At 36.8% G+C, this 25,592-nt stretch overlaps 1 protein-coding gene across 1 annotated transcript in view; it reads right to left on the bottom strand.

Annotated features, from left to right (window-relative positions):
- Positions 1-20,606: 20,606 nt before the first annotated feature.
- The window catches only part of LOC126187658 (peptidyl-prolyl cis-trans isomerase-like 1), a 102,115-nt gene continuing 97,129 nt past the window's right edge, over positions 20,607-25,592 (bottom strand). The window contains exon 5 of the mRNA XM_049928874.1: positions 20,607-20,784. Within this exon, the coding sequence (XP_049784831.1) occupies positions 20,669-20,784 (116 nt within the window). The 3' untranslated portion in view covers positions 20,607-20,668. The remainder of the gene's footprint in view (positions 20,785-25,592) is intronic.

Raw genomic sequence — 25,592 nt, 5'->3', positions numbered from 1 at the left:
GAATACTTTCGGGAATTGTGTTTAAAAGAAAAACCTTTATAAGTTGATGATCCTTCACGTCCTCTGAATCAAAGTATACTAAAGAAGTATGAAAACAACAACGCCAGCTCACCGCATACTTTCAAAATCACAAAGGAACACTGCAAAGCTATTTACATTGAAGTTTGTGAAATGGTGCAATCTTGCATTACTAGGCAGTTTTCTTCAACTGGACTCACTTGAATATGTTAGCCAATATCGCTAATAAAAAACAACTAATCTTAAAAAACATGCGTCATGTAAGAAAGTACATTACACAAGAGCCTGTAGTTGGAGAAATGTTATGTGAAGTATTGAAATGCATTAAGCTTCTCCAAGTGGTTCCAATCATGACAGCAAAAGCAGAACAGTCATTTAGCACCCTTAGACATCTGAAGTCATATCTCCGATTAACAATGGGACAGAAGTGATTGAACCACTTGGCTGTTCTTCATGCCCACCGAGATGTTTTGGATGAATTGGATATCCGACCAGTCATCAACAACTTCATATTCAATAATCCAGTCAGACGGTCGACATTTGCACTTTTCTAAAGAAACTCTAGCCATAATAATGGCATTTAGAGCAATATTAAAAATCTTTATAAAATACATACATAATGTTAAATTTTCAGTTTCGAAATATTAGTACTAGTTTAGTACTGTATTACTATATTACTATAGTAATGTATTAGTTATTTTCAAATACTTAAATATTGTTAGGGTGTAAGACCCAATTAAAACCTGCTATTTACATACTTTTTGACTGAAAGTATTAGGCATACTGTATTAACTTTATTAACTGTATTAAAGCATTAACTTTGAGATACTATTTTTATTTAATGAACCCTGAACCTTTTTCAAAGTAAACTTAAATTAGCTATTTCACTTATTAATCAAAGTGCTATAACTGTGTGACAGCTATATTTTATGTTTTGTTCTTTTAATGATAGTTTAGGGTTTATTTAAATATAATTTCAGTGTTTTCAGAGCTATATATTCACTGCTCTGTAATAATCTATAAGCATGATTATTACTGTAAATTAAATTAGCTTATTACAAAAATACCGTGCGTGTTTATGTTTTGTTTCTTTTTTCAAAGCCAAAAAATGTGTCAGGCTTGTTGAGTTTCCCAGAGTGTCGAGTTATCAAGAGTGCAGTTTTCAGGGTTCTAATGTGGATCATATGACTCTAAAATGCTTAAAAAACTTTGAGACTCACTATTTTTCATCTAAAATTTAGAAAATTTCCCGGGGAAAGACCCCCAGTATGCCTCCCTCCCTAAGATTTTTTATAAGTCAGTGCCCCTGTCTACATCATTTACATAAATAACACGACAGTATATGATTCACGAAATATCAATATCATGAGATCAAAAAGTAGTAGCAGTAGCAATAGTAGAAATGAAATTTTTATATAGATTTGGAAACTTCATATTGTTCCATACAATTTGTGTGATGTCCCTGTTTCTTCTACTTCCTCGTTCTAGCAAACAATCTCGCCATAATTAATTCTGTAACTATTCCTGCCATTGTCAAAATTTATTCTCCAGTTAGCTTCACTAATACTGCCAGAATCACCGGTTCAGTTATCTCACATATATATTCTCCAGTTACACGTTATTATGCGTTCATAAAAAGTGTTTTCCGCGATATCTGGAGAATAGAACTTGAGCACCAGCCAACCAGGCACTGTACAACTGTGGCAAAAATTTCTGGCAAAAATCTGGCAAAAATTTTCTGTCGAAATTTCGTTTTCTTGGATACATCAAGAAGATAACGTGTAATCTTTCTTACCTGTTATTTCTGTTAGTTGTTTATTTTCACAATGGTTATCTGAATCTAATGATTTTGCTAATGATTATAATAATGCTGATCAATTGCCCACCTAAACCATCACATAAACAAATACTGATTGACATTCACCAGTTTGGGTTTATTTGGTTCAGTTTGTATAGCTCTTCCCCTTTTTGTCTATGGGAAAGTTTTTTGTTTCTAGAGGTGACATAGATTCCCCCAGCCGAGACATAACGTACATTATGCATGCATTCAACAATCAGTTTATAATTTGTTCAGACATCAACTTAAAATGTGTTAAAAAATGATCAAATACTAATGGGGATGCGTTTCAAAATCATATGAATAATCGATAGATTAACATGCACTGGACGCTATGCACTTTGTGAAACAAAGTTTTTTCTTCGAGAATACGAATTTTGGCACCCTCCTGAAATTACCGTCCGGGGCAGATACCCCAGTTTTCCTCCCCCCTTCCCCTAGATCTGAGCCTGAGACAAAGATGTGTGTTTAGTGTGAAACAGGGCACAATGTGAATTCTTTAACAGTAAAATTGAAGTTCATGCATTATCCAAATGCGTCAATAAGAGGTATCATATGTTGTTTTCTCTAAATGTAACACAATCAGGACTGTCAATGATTGCTTTGACACGTGTGGACAAAACACACTCTGTGGTTGACAGTAATGACACTACTGAACTTTCGTCAGTCAATACATCACGGACTCTTCAATCTGTCTAAATGTGTTGAAATCATGAGTGTCTGGCATAAAAAATTGTGTGATCCAAGCGCTACACTTGTGAAAGAGTTTTTGTCATGTTAAGGAGTGAGCTTCAATGACAACTTTGTCACTTGCGAAGCACATTTGTCAGGTAAACAGCATCACTTGCCTTTCCCTGTCAGTTTGTAAAGAGCTAATGCCCCACTTGAAATGGTTCATGCAGACATCTGTGGACTTATGGATATGCATTCTCTTGGAGGAACAAGATAATTTTTGCATTTGAATGATGACTACTCTCATTATTGCAAAGTATTCTTTATAAAACAGAAGAATGAAATTAAAGGCTTTATTAGGAATTTCATTGCAAAAGCTTAGAGAGAAACCGATCTGAAAATTAAAATTCTAAGGAGTGAAAATGGACTGGAGTTTATGAATACTGACTTAGGTGCCTTTTTGAGTGATAATGGCATAATTCATCAAAGAAGTGTTGTGTACACACCACAGCAAAATGGGAGAGCTGAAAGGGAAATACACATCTTGGTTGAAGTTGCTTGTTCAGTGACTTCCGGAATGCCCAAACATTTCTGTGCTGATCAGTTAACACAGCAGCTTATGTACTAAATCAAACTGGTGCAAGTGCTGTAAAAGATAAAAACTCATTTCGAAGCTTTTTATGGCAGAGAATTATTCTTAGCAGATTTGAAAATACTTGGAACTCATGTGTCTGTCCTTGTACCCAAAGAAAAGAGATCGAAACTATACCCCAAAAACAAGATAGGTCTATTTATGGGTTATGATATAGATGTGAAGGAGAACAGAATATTTATATCTTCTAGCAAGAGAATTGATGTGCGTTGAGACGTAATTTTCTTGCCAACAGCAGAACCTGAAAGGGAGAAGAAAACTGATGTACATGTAAAAGCATCAGATACTATTTGTTGTGATGAAAAGAACAGAGATAAAGCTTCAGATTTAGAGGAACAGAAAGAAAAAAATGAGAACTGGCATTGTGGAAGAAAATAAAAGTTAGCCAAGAGAAGAACAACAAATCAGTGAAGACAGTGAAAACAGACATTTCTTTTCAGGATGCAGAGGAAGATGTAGTTTTTGATGACAAGAAGACATACAATCTTAGACCCAGGAGGAAAATTCAACACCCGCATTATTTGGAGAATTATGAGTAGGGCACCTATGCTGAAGCAATGTCATATGTATGGTTTAAAGAAATCATCCACAAATTGGAATGTTAAATTTCGCCCAGTAATAACTGGCTTAGGATTTGTAAGAAGTGATTTTGAATATTGCTTGTATGTAAAGACAGAAAATAGCCAAAAAGCATACATACTTGTTCACATTGATGATCTGCTGATAGCTTCAAGTTCCCAGAGTATTGACAATTTAAAGCTGTTACTGAGTGATAACTTTAAAATGAAAGATTTTGGTATGATTAGGAACTATTTGGGAATGAATATTGTTCAAAATTTAAAGGAGGGTAGTATTACTCTTTGCCAAAGTACCTATCTTGAAAAGGTGTTGGAAGTTTTTAATATGTTTGAATGTAATTCTGTTTCAACTACCAGGGAGGAAAAGTTTGATTATAGTATGTTAAAAAGAGAGAAATCTGAAAATAAAGACATTGAGAAAAGGTATAGAAAATTAATAGGGTTTCTGATGTATTCCATGTAAGGTTCCAGACCACATATTTGCACAGCTATAAGTATTCTAAGCAGGTATCAATCATGTACAAGCCTGGATGTATGGAAGGTTTTTGTGTTACATTAAGGGCTGAGCATGTTATATACTAGGGATGAAAAGTGTACTGATCCTGTAATTGATTATGTGGACTCTGATCGGTCTGGTGACAGAGTATACAGAAAGTCCGCAAGTGGCTATCTTTTCAAAGTTTTGAGTTGTTGTGTTTCATGGGCCTCTAAGAAGCAACCCATAGTGTCTCTGTCATGAACAGAATCTGAATTTGTAGCCTAAACCATGGCAACTAGTGAAGCTTGTTGGCCCAGTAATTTGGATCATAGTCTTTGTGGCAATCAAAGAGCTGTTGTACTTTATGAAGACAATGTGCCAGTAATAAGGCTTTGCAAGAACGCACAGTTCAATCATAAACTAAAGCACATAGATGTGAAAATTTTATTTGTGAGAGAGAAAATTTTTACCAAGTAAGTTATGTTAAAGCACATAACCAGAATGGCCAAGAAGCTGATGTTCCAGTAGGTAAAATAAAATTTGAAAAATTTAGAGTCTTGTTAGGACTTACTTAGAGCTTGTAATTTGTTTTTGTGAGACTAATAGTTAACTCTGAGGGAGGGTGTTAATGGTCCAATGTTAATGTTATCTTAAAGCAGCAACACAGATTTTCTTTGATTTGTGTTATCTTCCATTCTTTAGATGCTTTGGCTTTTGCTGTTTATTCTGTGTGTGTATTGTTCCCCGCCATTCGTTGTAAGCTGTTACACATTGCAATAAACTCTGCACAAACAGGCTTATTTTCATGCTTCATTTACTGAACCTGATCACACAACTCAAGTTTCACAACATGAAACTGTCCTAGTTTTCGTGCACAGGTCTGTGAGACACTGTTCCCATATCATGCTCTGCGCAGACCTTGTACCCTCTCCTTTACACCCTCCATAAGCCAGCCAGCCCATAACACACTTCATGATATGACACACCCACAAACACACACACACACACACACACACACACACACACACACACACACAAATGGAAACCAATCAAGGGGTCAAACCCACTTTGGTTCTTCTGGCATCTTTAAACACTTCCCTGATGCTCTCACATGCTCCTGTAATGGTAACAGCAACTCCCAAATCTCTGGTCAGCTGTGCCATGCCTGAACTTCGCATCACAGAACCACAGGCGTTATTGAAGATATTCACCAGCTCATCCCACCCAGCTGTTCACATTCACGCAGGCTGTGAGGTCAACTTTAAGTACCCTGCCATCCCTGGTGCTCCACGCTTTAGTGGGCGGAGATTACTATATGGGAGTGACATAACCAATAATCAATAGTGCACAAAGTGTAATGTATCTTGCAGTGTACCTGTGTATATTACATTTTTGATTCTTATTTCCATTGGTATTCATTGATGATTCACAAGTGCTTTTGTCTCAGTTGTGCCAGTAAAGTCAATTTTTTAATATACAGTATCTATGTAAGTGTTGTTTATGTAGTATGAGTGCTCCTACACAATCACATGCAAATTTATGCATTGTATCTTTGCCTCTGCAAACACTTAACAATTTCATCCAGTAGTTCACTAATTTGATGCAGCATAGGAACCATGCTCTGTAGGAGTTACTTATTACTTACCGTTTATGCACATTGTGCTGGACGACAGCAGGTAGCATAAATTATGTCAGAGTTTTGGCTGATACTCTGTTGATATCTGTCTGTCTGTCTGACATCTGGAGGTTTGTGTGTTAGCTAAACCTGCCTGATGGTAACGATTTACTTCTGTCATTTGACCATCATGATAAAAAAATCATTTATTATGGGTCTCACAGCTGCTTTAATGAAAGACTTTGAAATTAAGAAATAAATTATTTATTGTTGTCAAACTATGGCCCGCTACTCTTATTGGGAAGGTGACCAAGAGGAAAAAAGCTGGACATCAGTCACTCTGAGTGTCTTTGATCAGTACCATACAAGATGCAATCAATATTGAAATCATCAGATTCTATGTCTTCCCAACTATTTCTACAAAGCCTTACTAACAATACCTGTAATTGCCTACTAAAGTTTAAAACATTTCATCTTGGGGGCATGACACTGACTGGAACTGCTGTCTTGTATGTTTTCCAAGTCTGTTGCTGAAGAACAGCGCTGAAAACGTTGTTCCCAGCAATACTCATTAAGGATGTGGCCTGTAATTTTATTCCACTTGTTGTATGTGTACCCACTCCCCCTTTAGTTGTATTGTACCTACAATAATGTGGTACTAAATAGTATCTGCCTATGTGTATCATTTCAGTTTCTATGACTTCCTTATGATGTTTTGTTAAACGTAGCGCGTAAACAAGACCTAGCAGAAATCCTTGGGTAACACGGGAGATATAAATTTAGTTGAGAAGTATTAAAAATTAAGTTACTTCTTCGTATTGCAGCGCATTAATGTAATCTGATAGGTGGTGGAAAAATTAAAAATGATGTACCCTCAGATTTGTTACAACACCTCTCTTGTTGTAATGCTTCTGTTCTTGTCCCCCATGGTGTACAGACATATATTTGTCCTCTATGAGTCTAACAACTAAAAAGTGGATAGCTCACGAAAGAAAAGTATTTTATTTCTACAAGCTTCAAGTACACCTGTTCCCATGCAACAAAATCTTCAGATGCATGAGAATAATCTTCAAGAAGACAACTACCACAATGTCACCGATATTGTTGTACAAGAGAAGAAGTAATTATCATTAATGGGAAGAGAACTTCCAGGACTAATCATTTCGAGCTCATGTTGCAGAGACAATACCTATCATCATGTCCTGCATGCTATTTGTGTAAAAGAAAAGAAAAGAAAAAATAACTTTACCAATTGACAGGTGCTGCTGAGTATGACACTATCGTCATACTTTTCTCTCTCACCAAATTAACTGTATTTTTATACAATGATGACCACTCATTGGACAGAGCCAAAGAGAGAAAAGATCAGGTCTTTGTTTAAATGTTACATGATTGTATAGTTTGTAATCTTTCATTATATTAATTGCCATTCTATTTTTTTGTTTTGTGGTTGGAGTATTGTTGCCATCATAATGGGAGAGAGGCAAATACATGGCATGCATAAACATGAGAGGATTAACTGGCTGATTAATACTGAGAAGACCAAAAAAATGACATGCGGGTAGGAAAATTTAGCACACACTGCTTGCATGACTGCACTTAGTAGCGCCTCTTCCAGGAGTAGTCACAGCACCTTTTCCAACTTTATCCCAATTTGAAGCATTATTTTCAAAAAGATAGATATTAATGTTAACAAATTACTTTGATGTTGAGAAGTGTGTGCATCCAGTTATGTCACACTAACAATGAGTTGCAGTATATGCCAGTGATGCACTACACATTAGGTGGTGAAGTGGTATCATCACAATTACAAGGATTTTTTTCCCACAATTTTCAGTTGTTTAATTATTTTATTGAAAGTAGCAGAAATGAGTGCATCAGATACGCCCGCTGCTGGTTGTCCATCAGTGAATAAGGAGACACAAGATGTTGCTGATGCACACTTAACAACAAATGACAGTGAAGTTGAAAATGTCAGTTGCTGCAACGATGGCCAACTATACCCTTTTAATGTCGTGGACACAGACAACAGCAATGTTCTAATCTGGGATGCTACCATGATTACAGTAGATGAAACAGCTTCTCAATTTTCACCAGGAGGCATTTTCTCCCATAGTGAGAACAAAAGACACGATAGCACAAATTTGTTAAATTATACTTTTCCTGTGACACAGGCACCTAATGGGAATATAACTGAATGAAACAGGGTGAGTACAGCCAGTACCCCAAACATGACACAATTAATGCAAGAGATAATGAGATACGCTGATGTGAAATTCAGCACGCAAGCACAATTCAATGACTTAAAACATGATTTTACAAAGGAACAAAAGCAAACGTTTAGCAAATTTGCTGAAAAACAAACACAAAACTTTAACAATCTTAAATATGAACAAAACAGGCGTTTGGCAGTCTTAAAGTTAATTTAACACAACAGTTCAATGATCTTACTCAGAAATTATGCACTGACCTGTCCAATGAATTAACGGGTAAACTCATAAAAACTGGAAATGAATTAAAAGCAGTGTTTCTCACTGACTTACCCCAGGGTATGGACAACTTGAAACGAAGAGTGTCATTTGTATGTATGACAGAAGGACAATTGGCAGGTGAGTTAAAAGGTGTAAGTGATATACAAACTAAAATGAACAGGCACAATCACAAATATGTAAGAATTTGGACACCCTGATGGGTGCTGTAAACAAGTTGCAGTCAGTATGTAAAGCTTTACCAGAAGAGGTACAGGAAATATCATTTGAACTAGCTGTTCTAAATCTAAACACTCAGTTTGTGCAAAAGAAGCAGGTAAAAACTGACAAAGATGTAAAAGAATTAAAGAATGGGTCTGAAGCAGGTATGCTAGACCAAGGCAGTACCCCTGCACAAAAGGTAGTTCAGGAACATGGCAGAACAATGCTACACTTATGAACAGTTCGAGAGAGCATTTATGGATAAATTTTGGTCCGCATCGGTAGAGGAAAGGTTGCGCTGTGAAGTTTTTAATCCATTACCATTCAGCAGTGAACATGGGGAGGGGGGAATTTGTGCACTGGCAAAGTTAGCAGAAGTTAAAAAACCAAGAAGTAGTGTACATATACACAAGATGACACAGTTTGTTTGAACATGTTATCATAATTTTATGCTTAGTATCAAGGAAAGATTTTCATATATTTAATATTTGTTAATTGAATAGAATGTAAGTTTTAGTTATTTAAGATTTCAATTAAATGTCCATGAGCCATAAAAAGCTTTGAAAATACTTCCAATGCTGAGTGAAAGATTTATTTTAATAATCTGTGCACTCTCTAAATGCACTGTAGCAATACGTCTGAGACATAAAAGATATGCTGTACTGAAGAGAGAGGGAGACACTACGCAGGCACAGTGGGGCTAGCTTACAAGTCAACAGCCTTGTGCAAGCGCACAGCACAGTATAGTCTGACACACTGTGTAACTGGGAGACTGAAGCAGCTTAGCAAATGAATGCTAATCAAACTTTATTTTAGAAACTTTACAACATAAGTTAACTGCTACAGAAATGAAGAGTCTCCACTAAAAAGCAAAAACTAAAAGGAGAGAAGAATTCATCTCACAATTATTGAAAGTGTACAAAATTTAAAAAAACTATATTTGAAAAAATATCTACATTGACTATATAGTCTACCAGCTACACTAAACACCGTAACAGGATACCTATGTACAATGAAGGAATGAATAAATGTAAAGTTTTGAATATGCTACAAAAGGTAATGAGACTGTGCCTGCCTATGATAACACTTTTATTTTCAGGTGCAAAAGGTAAATCAAAACAACAGCTGCATTACATTTGCGATCTTATAACATGAGATGATTGATGAATACAGCTGCATACTAATGGGAAATGAATATGTGTATTTTGAAAAAGTTACGCACTGGTAGCCATCAAGCAACTACGCGCCTAGTTTTAAGTTTCCTGCCAGCAAATGTTGCATGGACACGTCCTGGGATACGTAAGGAAAACAATGATTAGGTGTTAGGCACCAAAGCAAAAGGGCCACACCATAATATAAATAATTATAAGCATAAAAATGTGTGTGTGAATGTGATAGTGTGAATGAGTGCATATGAAAAGGCTACAGTACATCAGACATTCTAAAAGTTAAATTGAGTTCTTGAGTTCTCATACTACCAAACCACAACGGGTCATACCAGATACTATGAGTTATTGACGAGAACATCAAGCACATGTGTTCTTGGTGCTTTTGCACATGATAATGAGCTACACAAGCATTGTCTTATAGCTATTCACTGACGCAATCTTCATAGTGATATATTTATACACATCATAATACTCAAGAGTGATATCTTGTAGAGAAAAAGGTATAAGTCACAAACAATGAAGGACAATCATTGCAGGTGAAGCAGTTGATGTTGATGGCTTGTATAACATGGTATTGTACTGTCAGAATTTGCCATTAGGTATGAAACATTAAATAAGTGTGTTAAAATAAAAATGAGTAAATGTTCATGAAGAATGTACTCAACAGTTCTCTCATAGATAAATGGAGGTCTGTAATAACAGAGTAAAATGAATGCTTCTTTATTTCCATATAACTATTCCTGTAGACTGGTAAACTACTTCTAGTAGACTTACAAGAGGTGTAGCGAAGTGTAACTATGTTGGCTTATCGCAATTTACATGCCATGGAGTTTTCTTCTCTTCAAAATCTGGAATGACAGACACTCACATCATATAGGATGTATCAACAGAGATTTATGCACATCATGTGAAACTTACGTGCACATGTTGGTCTGTTAATATTGAAAGATGAAATTTAAATTGGGTTAATTAATATCTTATGTAAAACAAAACTGCGTGAATACAAAACTTAAAAATATCAATTTCACATAATGAACATTTAAAATATAAGATATCAACCTTGAGCAAAAGATTTGAAACGTTATGAAACTTTAAAATAGTGCTGAAAATGTAAATGGGATGAAGAGGCTATAAAAGAATGTATGCGGCAGTAATAGTTTTACTGATGCTTCTATGGCAAGACATGTAACTGACACCTGAAGAAAAATATGTGAGTAAACCTGGCATGTCAGTGATTCTATGAACGTAAATCCATAGATACCTAGTTTAAGATAATAATGATGCATTGTAAAACTCATTTGTATGTATTCCATTACAGTCTATGTTGAAAGATCACTTTTCGAAACAGAACTGTGAAGTTATATGAACAATTAACAAATGCAGCAAACTAGTGTACTGATGTGCTGAAGTGAAAAACAACTGCAAGTGCTTACCATAAGCAAAACATTTCGACCCTTTGCAACAGGGAAGGTTTGGAATAAAGTAAACACTGCATTTTACCTTGACCTTGATCAAGTGCCAATGTGGAGCTGAACATACAAGTTGGGTTCAATCGCTGAAATATGTGAATTACTACGGTGAACAACTGCCCTGGGCCATAAATGATGAGGCTATTTGTCACAGCATCAATAATGTAAGTATGCACACGCCACAGTACGCCACTTTGAAGCAACGTGATGAACACTTTCCCTGTAAATCTCACGATAAAAAGAGAAATTGTATCACAGACTTGGAAAGTCTATCTGTAGCTGGGGTACCAACGAACTCACAAAGTTTATGCACAGCATACACCATTTTGCATGCGTGTCCTTCATGTGGTTAACCATGCTAATAGCTGGCAACGGTTATACTCCAATCAAGGGAGCAAAAACTTTGACTTTCAAATACACTTTTTGTAAATTATCTGAAAATATAAATGTAGATATTAAAATGCTGCCACATCCTGGGAAAAGAAAAAATTAAAATAAAGGTCTTTCGTACCCGTACAGGCCAAAAACAGTAATCTAAAATGTTTAAAGGTAGAAAATAGAAGATGTTGGATTGCACCACTACTGTAAACCGTCGTCCAGTGATAGTGGGCCATGTCAGTATACAGTAGGGCAGCAGTTGTGTAGGTACCTATAAGGTTTACCTGCATAGACAAATGAAATGTATTAATTCATACAGGTGGCAGTTGAATGAGCGAAAGATATATTAATTTGTATTATGCCACATTAATGCAATCTGAGGGGGCAGCAGAAAAATTAAAAATGACGTACTTTCAGATTTTTTACACCACCTCTCTTGTTTTAATGCTTGTAGCATAGCTCTTCTGTTCTCGTCTGCCATGGTGTACAATGTATATTTGTTCCCTATGTGCCTAACAACTAAAAAGTGGATAGCTCATAAAAAAACTATTTTATTTCTATGAGCTTCAAGTACCCCTGTTCTCCTCTATGTGATTCATCAACCACTGCAGCAAATCTTCGAATGCATGGGAATAATTCTCAAGAAGATGATCACTGCATCGTCATCAACATTATCATACTACGAGAGAAAAAAGGTAATTATCATTAATAGGAAGAGAACTTTCCAAACTAATCATTTCAAGTTCGTGTTGCAGAAGATTAAAGCAGTACCTGTTGTCATGTCCTGCATGGAGTTTGTGAGAAAGAAAAAAAAAAAAAGCTTTACAAATTGATAGGTGCTGCTGAGTACGTTACTATCATCATACCTTTCTCCCATGCCAAATTAACTGTATTTTTATACAACTCTTATCGCCAACAGGGGTGAACCTATAAGAACTGAGGAATCGGACAAGAGATACTTCTAGTGGCACATCCAAAATGTATTTTTTCATCTGATTCTTAAATGTTCATATTATAATTGTACTTCCCCCTTTGATTGAGGGTGCAAAGGAGGAGTCGTGACATGGTGAAAACCACTTTTTTTTTTATAATAATCTGCAAATTCTTGAGATATGAACTTGGGGGTGGGGGGTGCTTGTCTGTAACTAATGTACACAGAAGAGTCTTTGAGAAAGCAGAAATTGTTACCATCGCAGATGTAGGCAGAGAACACCACATATGGAAACTTAGAATAAGTATCAATCACAAGCTAGTAGAAATTTTTTAAAAAAAAAAAAGGTCCTACAAAATCTACACAAATTTGTTTCCAAGGCTGCTGTGCATCCCACCACAGAGATAAAAAAGAATGTGGATACCTGGCCACAGAACGCATCTGCATGCTAATGCTTTTGTATGTGACACACCCTGGTGATCCACATGTAATAAACACACAAACTCACACCAAAGAGCGGACAGGACTACAACCTGTGGAACAGTGCCCTCTGCAGCAGCATGCTATCCCATACAAAAAGCTGATTTTGTAATGCAAAATAATTTCTAAAAGGATCAGAAGCATGACCCGGAGTTTTGTCCAGCCAGCTATTTTGCACAAAAGAAACAACTTCTCTTAAAACAGGATCCATGGTCACTGCAGCTGCAGTTTTAGCACTGGTAATAGGACAACCATCAATAACATTTTGAGCCTGGATCTGGATGAATTGGCAAGTGCAATAAGGTGTCAGCATTTCCAGGTCACATGGTATGTCAAAAATGTATCTCATAATTGTATCATGACAGAGTCTACCGCTGTAAGTGATGTGTGGCTTTGACCAGCAAGGACGCCAAAGACTTAAAAACACACACCTGTGGTTTGTGGTCTATGATCAGGTGAAACTTAGATATATATAGAAAAATGTGCAATTTTTTAGAGTATATACGATCACTAAACCCTCTTTTTGTACCTGTGGATAACAGTGTTGCACTGAATTTAAGGATTTAGAAACATACGCAATAGGTTATTCAGAACCTTACACTTGCTTATGAGCAACGATGGCACTAAGGCCAAACTAGGACGCGTGTGTCACTAATGCAAAGTGCTGGCCCATCTGAAAAGTGACCAAACAAGGGGTCAACTGCAGCTTAGATTTCAACAACTTGAATGCCCAGTCACCAGCCAGGGACCAATGGAAAGGAATATCTTTATGTAATAATTCACGGAGTGATTGTGCCACAGTAGCAGCATCTGGTATGAATTTGTTGTAGTATGCAGTTTTGCCTAAAAATGCCTGTAATTCTTTCATGGACATGGGGTGTGTCAACATGGCAATAGCATCACTACGCTGGCACAATGGTTTAATGCAGCATGCGACACTTCAGAAATCAAATAAATAATGGATGGTTGGAAAAACGGTGTCTTGTCCAAATTGCACTTTAATCCTGCAGACAGCAAAACAGAAAATAGAGCACAAAGGTTCTGCAAATGTCCATCTGTAGGGGCACCAGACACTACTATGTCATCTAAATAGTTGATGCAGCTTGGAACTAATGCAGTAAGTTGCTCTAAAAAGCGTTGAAAAACAGCTGGTGCAGTGGCCACGCCAAAAGGCAAAAGCTGGTACTGATAAAGCCCAAATGGGGTGCTTATAACTAGAAAGTATTTAGATTCGTCATCAAGTGGCAGCTGTAAATGTGCCTCTGCCAAGTCAGTCTTTGAAAAATAATGGTCCCTCGGCAATTTTTCAAACAGATCACCAGAGCACGGTGATGGATAGGAATCAGTGACTGACTGTGTTGTGTGTTGACAGATTTTTTAAAATCTTCACAGATGTATAATTCACTTGTAGCTTTTTTGACTATCACCAGTGGTGCTGACCACTCAATGGAAGAAATAGGTCAAATAACATCAGAAGATTTAAGAAGGTCTAATTTGCTCTTACTTGATCCCATTAAGTTTCTGGTACCTGACGGGCCTGGAACGAATGGAGCTGTGCAAACTGTTCCATCATAATATCAGCCTGGATTTCTGTTGCACAACCCAGTCCTAAGTCATGGGTGCAGAAAACTGCTACAGAATGGGAATCTGTTGTTTGTTACAACTCACCAGCCTACATGACACTGGAGTCAGAGAGGAGAACCCAAATCCACATAAGTCTGAGTATTCACCAACACTGCCGCCGCACCAGTGTCAACCTGCACTTTCAATTATTTGCTAAACAACCATACTTCAATAACCTGCTTTGAGACACCATCACTGCTGACACACTGTTCACATCCATGTTCATTTCATCCTCGCTCAGGTTTGGGAAGGAGTTACGTACAGAAGCGACGTGTCCTTACTTATGGCACTTATTATACTTTGCCCAGTGCTTGGAACAGGTGGGTGGTCCGCTCACGTTGAATGAAGCAGTATGGGCACAAAGGCAGTGGAGCACAGGTGATCACTGTTGTAACGCAGACTATTGTTGTTGCAACTGCCGACTACCTATACTACACTGAGATGTCTGATGGATTGCTGCAAAAGCTTTTATGTCCTCTTGCGAACTGAGTGAAGGCAGGGAGCGGTTAGAGGAACTGATTTCTGAAACTTCAGATCAGGCTTCCATCTGACTACCTGCAGTCCGTGAAACTTCAAATGACTGAGCTACATTCAGTACTTCTCTAAGTGTAGGATTTCACACTATAGAGCTCGCTCTCAAACTTCTCTGCCAGGAGCAAAACATATGATTGCAACTGAACCATTTGATCAGCATAGCCTTCCTTATGGAAATTTGTCACAAAATTATGATGCCCATGCCCTTTATGACTGTCCTGGCCACTTTCTGCAGCAGTAAAACTCCATATGAGTGACAGTAATTTGAGTATGTTTACAGCGATACGTGGAAAGTAACTCACACGTCTAACTGAAAGAAGGATTTGAAGGCTCTTGTAAGGCAGTGAACTGACACAACTGATACCTGTGATGCGAAATCTACTACAAAAATGGGCCTTGCATAATTTTATATCTGTTACCCCAAATGCCCGGAAATGTTCTGCAGGCATTTTTCATAAGCATGCCATTCTTCCGATGCATTGTTGTCCACAGGGAATGGCAGTGGATGTGTTGTCGGCAGGGCACAGGTTGTGCCAATGTAGTCAATAGACTGGAAACTGCTGTTGCTCGAGAAGAGATTTAAGCAACACCTCCATGAAAATTAAACTCAAAGGACCAATGACTGAAGCGGAACACATGGAGTTGCATATCGTACTCATTGCGAAAATGTGTTCTAACCCAAGAACACTATAATTTATTGCTTGAACAGTATGCACAATTGGAAGACACGGTACAATACAATAAGGAAATTAGCAGTACACAAGTGGCCAATGGAGCCTTTTGCTCTGGCCTATATATTCATTAGTTCCAACAAGGGATGCAGCCAGTAAGCTGTGCACACAACTGCTGTCATATTAGCACACCGTGTGGCCTCTAATGGCCAAATCAGGAACAAACTTCAAGCATGAATTATAAAGTGGTGCACACACAAAATTGGTAGTTATAGCATCCAGTATCTTCAATAATCACTACATGACCTTTTTTCCCTAAAATATTTCTCCTGCAAATAACATTGCTAAGCTCTGAATTTGCCTTAAAAATAGCCATTACCCAATATCGATACTGGTTCCTCTCACTTAATTATAAATACGTCTGCAGCTCATGGTCTAGTGGCTATGTTGCTACCTTTGGATCACGGGGTCCCGGGTTCAATTCCTGGCCTAGTTGGGGATTTTCTCTGCCCATGGACTGGGTGTTTGTGTTATCCTCATCATTTCATCATCATCATCATCATCATTATCATCATCATCCATGGCAGTGGCTAGATTGGATTGTGTAAAAACTGGAACTTTGTATGGGTGCTGATGACTGTGCAGTTGAGTGCCCAACAAACCAAACATGATCATCATCCCTTGATTATTCCCTATCAGAAGGACCTTCTTGGCTTTTCTGTCTCTGTGACTATTATTAGCCTTTGTACTTTTTCCCTGTCTTGTTACACTGTTCCTAAAATGCAAAGAAGCTTTTGGAGAAATCTAGATTACTAACAGACTTATAGCAATGCCTACACATCTTTCTTGATCTGGAAGTTGTGACCACAGTCCAGATCTACACTGTTCATAATATCGTTTCTGCCAACTGCTAATCGCAGCTGTTCTAATTCTATCTGTGCTGCTGCCAGAGCAGCTTGGAGTTTTTGGACTAACTGCTTTTTCTCAAACACAAGTACTTCAGTGCCAAAGACCACCCACACCTCCTTCCAAGCACGTTGCTTTGCAGAAACCTACATGGAAAACTGGTGTAAGCAGTTTTCACACTGTCATCTATTTCACACTACTCTCTGGCACTCTGCATACTTGTACAATTGCAAAATATTTATTTAGCCTAGACAGATTATTTAATTTTAGCCCCTCAATGAAAAATAACAGTGCAAACTATTTCTTTTTTATTTAATTAAAAATGATTTTCTTATGATACTTACTTTACACTAGAAACATTTACATGTAAGTTATAAACAAGATTTACTCAATTACATGTTCGATTTTTAAAGACTTTTTCAATGAAAGATACTGTTCTCCACGTGTGATTTAACTGGTTCTACAGCAAAAATCGGGATTAGATTACACCGTATCCAATATGCATGAACAAAGAAGCTATTCTCATATGCTTAAAAATTCATTAAGACACTTTCTAAAATATTACTAAATAATACTAAAGTATTTAGCTTTGTTTGTTTGGCAATGACTAATGAAACACATTGTCATTATCTGATACTTCACTACTACATACATGTGTGCTATAACACATATACAGTTGCAAAAGCACTAGAATTAAACTTCTAATTAACTGTTACTCGACATCACCTTTTCATCACTAAAATAATCAAATTTAGTAATGCTTCAAAATCTCACCAACTTTACACAACCAATATTGGCAGATTGTCTACAGTGTGTCCCAGACCAATCATTTCTGTCAGTTTTCTTTATGCATTTTTGAAAAATCTTTAAGAAGACAGACATAGTCTTGAACCAGCTATAAACAGGAAGAAAATTCCCTCTGTTGTATATCAATGTGGTGTAAAAATAGTATGACTGACTATAACTCTAAAAACTGACTAGATTTTTAGTACAGTGCAATGTGCTATACTTATGAGAGCCCTAATATGGTAAAGTTTGGGAGCATTACCTAAATTTCTTTCCTGCTGGTGACATTTTTCAAGCCTAACCAGAGGCATTATAATAGTAAAGATACTGGAAAGGTTTTCAAAAATGTTCTCGTTATTTGTACAGTAATGCATATAATGCTGTCCAGTCACATTAATGTGACCGTCTGTCAAAAGCTCGAATAACCACCTTTTGAAGCAGGGACTGCTGCAAGACATGCACGAAGAGAGTCAGTGAGGTTCTGGAAGGTACCAACAGGGATGCAGAGCCACATTGACTCCAGTGTGGTAGACAGCTGTGCTAGGTTTCTCGGTTGAGGATCCGTGGTGCAGATGGCCTGATCAAGGTGATCCCATAGTTTCTCAATTGTGTTTGAACCCAAGAAGTTAGGTGGCCAGGGGAGTACAGTAAACTCACCCTGGCACTCTTTAAACCACACCCACACATTGTGAGCTGTGTGACACTTAGCACTATCCTGCTCATAGATGCCATTGTGCCGAGGAAAAACAAACTGCGTTAGGGATGGACTTGGTCCTTAAGGATAGATGCATACTTGTGCCAGGGAATACCATGAAAACATTCCCCAGACTGTAATGCTCCCTGCTCCAGCCTGGACCTTGGTGACAATTGTTACAGGGTGTTTGTTTTCAGTTCAAAGAAGCAGAAAACATGATTCATTTGAAAAGGCCACCTGTTGCCACTCAGTGAATGCCCAGTTGTGGTACTGGTGTGCAAATTCCAGCCTTCATTGATGATGAACAGCAAGTCAGCATGAGTGCATGGACCAGATGCGTGCTGCAAAGGCCCATACACAGCAACATTCACTAGACGCTTGTTGAGGAGACACTGTTAGTAGCCCCTTGGTTCATTGGGGTGGTTAGTCATTCAACAGTTTCATGTTTGCCTGTACACATCTCCACAGCAGTCATTCAGCCCTGTCATCTATGGCCCACGGTGCACCACAGATGTCTCGACACTGGTTTCAGATAGTGCCATTCTGCCATGCATGATATACTTTAACAACAGCAGCACATGAACAGTTTATAAATTTAGCCATTTTGTAAATGCTTCCACAGTTGGCCCGAAAGCTAATAATCATGCCCTTTTGGACATCAGTCGCTCCATGTCCACGTTAGAACAACAATTGCACCATTTTCTGTGTCTACCTTTATACATCCTCCACTGTTAGTGCTGCCACCTGCCATCTGTGAGTGGTTACTGCTGTTGATGTTAGACATAGATGGTGGTCACATTAATGTGACTGGACTGTGTATAACAAAGAGGCATTAATTATCCTTATGATGTTCACAGAATGTTGCCAGAATTATGCACTAGAAGAGAGGTCAATGCCAAAGTCTACCTAATGGTCCACATGTGTTACAAGTTTTCCTACAATTAAAAGGAAGGAATTCAGAAATCCCTTCAGTTATGAGAGTGACAGTATGAAGTAAAATTATTGTGTATCTGAAAGAATTTAGTATTGGAAAACTGCATTTTGTCACAACACTACAAGAACATCAGTCAAACGGTCACCAATGGAGATGCTGCAAAGAATATGTCAAACTAGACCTACCTAAAGATAATGGTTTAAACCTACAAACATGCAGTACAGTACTGAAAGATCAACTATGACTGATTAAAACTGCCAATCTGTTTTTCATTCTTTTTGTTTACACGGTCATGGTAAGACTTCCTGAAAAATGCCTGATTGTAACATACTGTAACTGAGGTTACTGTGTTGTACCTACTCATGCTACATACCTGTTCTTATTCATGATTTGAACTGAAAAAAGTAATACTGATTTCAACTTGAATGTTGGTTTCAACTTTGCAGTGCTTTACTATGTAAGGTCCTACTGGCCATGGTGTATTCTTGCCTTCGTCCGGCAACTGATCTGAATCAATCAACTAGTTATTAGGGGACTTTTGGTTCAACTTGCATTGCAACAAGGATTGAACCCCAGACCTCTGCAGTTTTAGTCTGACATACAGCCTCCAATAAGTTTTACACAACTTTATTTTTTGAGTGGGTGCAATAATATTATGACAATTGTTATAAATTGCTTTAGGACTGACAGTTTCGAAGAAGGTAGTGGAGTTTCAGTCACAAGAGAAACATGTCAAACTTTCAGGCAAAGTCTTAAGACTTCCAAGCCATAGGAACTACCCACCAACGACACCTTCAACTCCCAATACTATATTATTTATGACTTACACTATGCTTCAGTTCAAGCAGCTCTCTGTCCAGTGTAGTTGTTCACCACATCTTGTAATTTATGTTCTTCTGATTTAATATCACTATGGCAGATTACTATATTATTTACAGGTACTAATGATTGTCCTGCATTCTGTGAAATTAAATAATTTAAGAAGCAAGCTCATTCCAAGTAAATAAAATGATCTTTTATTAGATGTCTGCTGAATTCTGGTTTGGAATGATTGAAATTATTGTTTATTCTTATGATTTTGAACACACAATATATTTACCTAAATTTAGTAACACACACTACACACAGGTCAAAAATTTGGTACCACTTACAAAAATTATCCATCTGTGTTCATTTAATAATGCTCAAGTCTGACTGATTTAAATGAAGTGTAAGATTATGAATGTGTTCTATGATAAATGTGGCAAGCTTGCTCTGCAACTCTGGGTGCTCTTGAGCAGCAGTAATTTGCTTTGTATCACTTATGATGTTGCAGTATACTTGTTATCAAGTATGAAATATATTTCACTAGGTAATGAAATGGATCTCCATATGCACTGCACTTCCAGTGAAACCTATTTATCCTTTCTCCGCTAAAAGCACATAATTTCTTCATTATTCATGTAACTACTTGTATATTTATTATAACAGTAAATTATCATAGTTCAAAGATTGAGTTTCATAAAACATTTATTTTACAAAATAGGGTGATACAATCACTCAGTTAAGCAAGATCAATGTGATCTTACAACACCTCTGGTTATTTTTACATCATCCACTGGCCTGTCATTTTTATCTGTCTCTACAAGTCCTATCCTCTTCACTACACTCATTCCCGAATGTATACGACCTGCAAATAAAGAGAAGGAGGACGCTGTTAAAGCCACTTCATACACATTTACATGTATACTCTTGGCATATATACATATAACTACAAAGCAAAAATTTTTCCTTCCTCCAACAACTCACGTTTAATACAAGTTAGAAAACAGTAAAAGTGATAACTAGTAAGCAAGTATCATAGTTCAGGTATAGTAAGTACTCTTAATCACTGTCTTAAATTTTATTCATAAAATCTTTTCAAGAAAGAGTGACTGATTATAAAAAAAAGCTTTTATTAAAACAACCCAAATCACTACAATAACATAATACCCATATTTCACTTTCTTTTGCATTTACATATTTAAGAATAGTAAAAAAATAAATATTCTTGAATCGAGCCAAGAATTATTTCACACTTAATGTAAATTGGTTCACTTACAACCAAACTTCTAACAAATGGCATTTTTAAACTTGTCTATCAATAGAAGAAAATAAGGGGTATTTATAAATCTTGACAATCTTCTGAAACAATTTTTTACAGATCACGAATAATGATAATCATCATTCACTCATTTTTTCACACACTGTGTTCTATGAACTAAATAGAAAAGACTTAAGAAGCCATGCAAAAAAACGTGGGTTAGTGATGGGAAATGGAAAATGTAAATGCAAATGCTAACAAGAACAAGTGAAGATCCTGATTTATGTGCATACTACAAAAACTAAACCATCTTCTTAAAAAAAGTTATTAAAAAATCTAGAAGTATGCACATTACGCGCACATTTAATCATTCTGATAATGGAATTAAATCTGTATGAAATGGTAAAAAAGAACAGAAGAATAGCTCACAGCACAAGATAAAATCTCTGTTGATTTGAATGGAAAGCTTATTAATTAATGTTCACAGATAGTAGGTATTATTAATTGCTACTTCTTAAATTATATAGAGACAATAAGGCCAAGAAGCTCAGAAGAAAAATCATGGCAGTATGTTGAGAACGCACTCTCAGCCACATCTCCACGCGAAAAAAAAGTAAAAAACGTTCTCAAAAATACAAAACTGATACAGTGTTTGTGGCATTTCCAATAAAATTTCAAAGAGTTGTCATTTAATAACTACTAGCCTCTTTGAAATATGTCATGTGTCACCAAATCAAATCAATTTTTTCAGAAAGATTAAAATATGCAACTGTTATGCCCATTTATAAGAAAGATGACAGGAATGATGTTAATAATGACTGAGCCGTTTCACTGCTGACATCACTTTCAATTTTTTTGAAGGGGTGATGTACCCTAAAATAGTGTTCCATCTTCATAATAATAATAATAAACTTAGCATATCACAATTTGGAGGTCATAGGGGTTGCTCCACTCAGATCTTATCTTTACATTCACTCACAGGATTTTATAAGGATTAAATAAAAACACAGCACTAAGACTTCTTTCTGTGATTTATCCAAGGCATCTGACAATGTAAATTCCAACATTTTGTTGTAAAATTGGACTTTTATGGAATTAACAGTATAGGAAAGATGCCTCATTCTATACTCAATAAAAAGAATTCAGAAAGGTGTACTTCATACTTCATCAACGGTAGACATGAGTAAGTACCAGATTCCGTACTTTACCAGTCAATACACCCCGATAGTGAAGCATTTGATGTCCGAATGTGAGTGTGCTAATGTTTTACAATTATGGTTAATGTTTAGTCATTTGTTACTTAATGTTGTATGAACGTACAGTTGCTACCAAACTTAAGAGTATAATTATTTCATTGTTGCACCAGTTAATTCTGTTTTATAGTATATCTCATAATGAAATAAGAAACTTGTGAAACTAAACTTTAAAACTCTTCCATGAGATCTAGTGACAATAATGTAGTTGAAATTATTTTGTAATTAGTACAAAATTTAATGTTATTTGGACATAATTGTTTAAAAATGACATTGTTTACAATTTGTACAGAAAGCTAACTTTCTGCAAAATTTTGCTTGCATCAGATATTTGTTGTCCTTTTGCAAAACTTAATATTGTACTCAAAGTTTTGAAAATTCACAATTTTTATTATTTTAGGCTTAATTTTGTATACATTACAACAATAGTTTGTTGTTGTTGTCTTCAGTCCAGAGACTGGTTTGATGCAGCTCTCCACACTACTCTATCCTGTGCAAGCTTCTTCACCCCTGAGTTACTACTGCAAACTACATCCTTCTGAATCTGCTTAGTGTATTCAGCTCTTGGTCTCCCTCTAAGATTTTTACCCTCCATGCTTCCTTCCAATATTAAACTGGTGATCCCTTGATACCTCAGAACGTGTCATACCAACCGATCACTTCTTCTAGTCAAGTAGTGCCACAAATTTCTCTTCTCAATTCTATTCAGTACCTCCTCATTAGTTGTGTGATCTACCCACCTAATCTTCAGCATTCTTCTGTAGCACCACATTTCAAAAACTTCTATTCTCTTTTTTGTCTAAACTATTTATCGTCCATGTTCACTTCCACACATGGCTACAATCCATACAAATACTTTCAGAAACGACTTCCTGACACTTAAATCTTTACTCGATGTTAACAAATTCCTCTTCTTCTTCTTCAATGCTTTCCTTGCCATAGCCAGTCTACATTTTATATCCTCTCTACTTTGTCCACCATCAGTTATTTTGCTCCCTAAACAGCAAAACTCCTTTACTACTTTAAGTGTCTCATTTCCTAATCCAATTCGCTCAGCATCACCTGATTTAGTTTGACTACTTTCCATTAGCCTCATTTTGCTTTTGTTGATGTTCATCTTATATCCTCCTTTCAAGAAACTGTCCATTCCGTTCAAGTGCTCTTCCAGGCCCTTTGCTTTCTCTGACAGAACTAAAATGTCATTGGGAAACCTCAAAGTTTTTATTTCTTCTCCATGGATTTTAATTCCTACTCCAAATTTTTCTTTTGTTTCCTTTACTGCTTGCTCAATATTCAGATTGAATAGTATCACAGTTTGGCTACAACCGTGTCTCACTCCTTTCTCAATCACTGCCTCCCTTTCATGCCCCTCAGTTCTCGTAACTGCCATCCAGCTTCTGTACAAATTGTAAATAGCTTTTCACTCCCTGAGAATTTGAAAGAGAGTATTCCAGTCAACATTGTCAAAAGCTTTCTCTAAGTGAAATGTAGGTTCGCCTTCCCTTAACCTATCTTCTAAGGTAAGTCACAAGGTCAGTATTGCCTCCCATGTTCCTACATTTCTACAGAATCCAAACTGATGTTCCCTGAGGTCAGCTTCTATCTGTTTTTCCATTTGTCTGTAAAGATTTCGTGTTAGTATTTTGCAGCCGTGACCAATTAAACTGACAGTTTGGTAATTTTCACACCTGTCAACACCTGCTTTCTTTGGAACTGAAATTATTATATTCTTCTTAAAGTCTCATGGTATTTCGCCTGTCTCATACATTTTGCTCACCAGATGGTAGAAATTTGTCATGGATGACTCTCCCAAGGCTATCAGTAGTTCTAATCAAATGTTGTATATACCCAGGGCCTTGTTTTGACTTAGGTCTTTCAGTTCTCTGTCATATTCTTCATGCAGTATCATATCTCCCATTTCATCTTCATCTACAACCTCTTTCATTTCCATTATATTGTCCTCAAGTACATCGTCCATGTATAGACCCTCAATATACTCCTTCCATCTTTCTGCATTCCCTTCTTTGCTTAGAACACGTTTTCCATCTGAGCTCTTGATATTCTTTAATTTTCCTGCAGGCAGTATCTATGTCACCCCTGTGATATATACCTCTATACATCCTTACATTTGTCCTCTAGCCATACCTGATTAGCCATTTTCCACTTCCTGTCGACCTCATTTTTGAGACGTTTGTATTCCTTTTCACCTGCTTTACTTACTGTATTGTTATATTTTCTCCTTTCATCAATTAAATTCAATATATCTTCTGTTACCCAAGGATCTCTACTAGCTCTCATCTTTTTACCTACTTGATCCTCTGCTGCCTTTGCTATTTCATCTCTCAAAGCTATCCACTCTTCTTCTACTGCATTTCTTTCTCTCGTTCTTGTCAGTTGTTCCATCTCTCGTTCTTGTCAGTTGTTCCGTAATACTCTCTCTGAAACTCATGACAACCTCTGGTTCTTTCAGTATATCTAGGTCCCATCTCCTTAAATTCCTGCCTTTTTGCAGTTTCTTCAGTTTTAATCTACATTTCATAACCAATAAATTGTGGCCTTGAAATGTCTTCAGTTTAAAACCTGGTTCCTGAGTCTCTGTCTTACCATTATATAATCCATCTGAAACCTTCCAGTGTCTCCAAGCCTCTTACACATATACAACCTTCTTTCATGATTCTTAAACCAAGGGTTAGCTCTGATTAAATTATGCTCTGCGCAAAATTCAACCAGGCGGCTTCCTCTTTCACTTCTTTCCCCCAGTCCATATTCACCTACTAGTTTTCCTTCTCTTCCTTTTCCTACTATCAAATTCCAGTCCCCCACAACTATTAAATCTTCATCTCCCTTCCCTATCGGAATAATTTCTTTTATCGCATCATACATTTCTTCAATCTCTTCATCCTCTGCAGAGCTACTTGGCATACAATCTTGTAATACTGTGGTAGGCATGGGCTTTGTGTCTATCTTGGCTACAATAATGCTGTTCGTAGTAGCTTACCTGTGCTCCTATTTTTTTTTTATTCATTATTAAACCTACTCCAGCATTACCCCTATTTGATTTTGTGTTTATAACCCTGTCGTCACCTAGCCAGAAATCTTGTTCCTCCTGCCACCAAACTTCACTAATTTCCACTAAATCTAACTTTAACCTATCCATTCCCC

Source organism: Schistocerca cancellata, chromosome 5 (genome assembly GCF_023864275.1).
Source record: "Schistocerca cancellata isolate TAMUIC-IGC-003103 chromosome 5, iqSchCanc2.1, whole genome shotgun sequence".
Lineage (NCBI taxonomy): Eukaryota > Metazoa > Arthropoda > Insecta > Orthoptera > Acrididae > Schistocerca > Schistocerca cancellata.
Note: the sequence above shows the minus strand (reverse complement) of the source record. Positions and strands in the feature narration are given on the sequence as shown.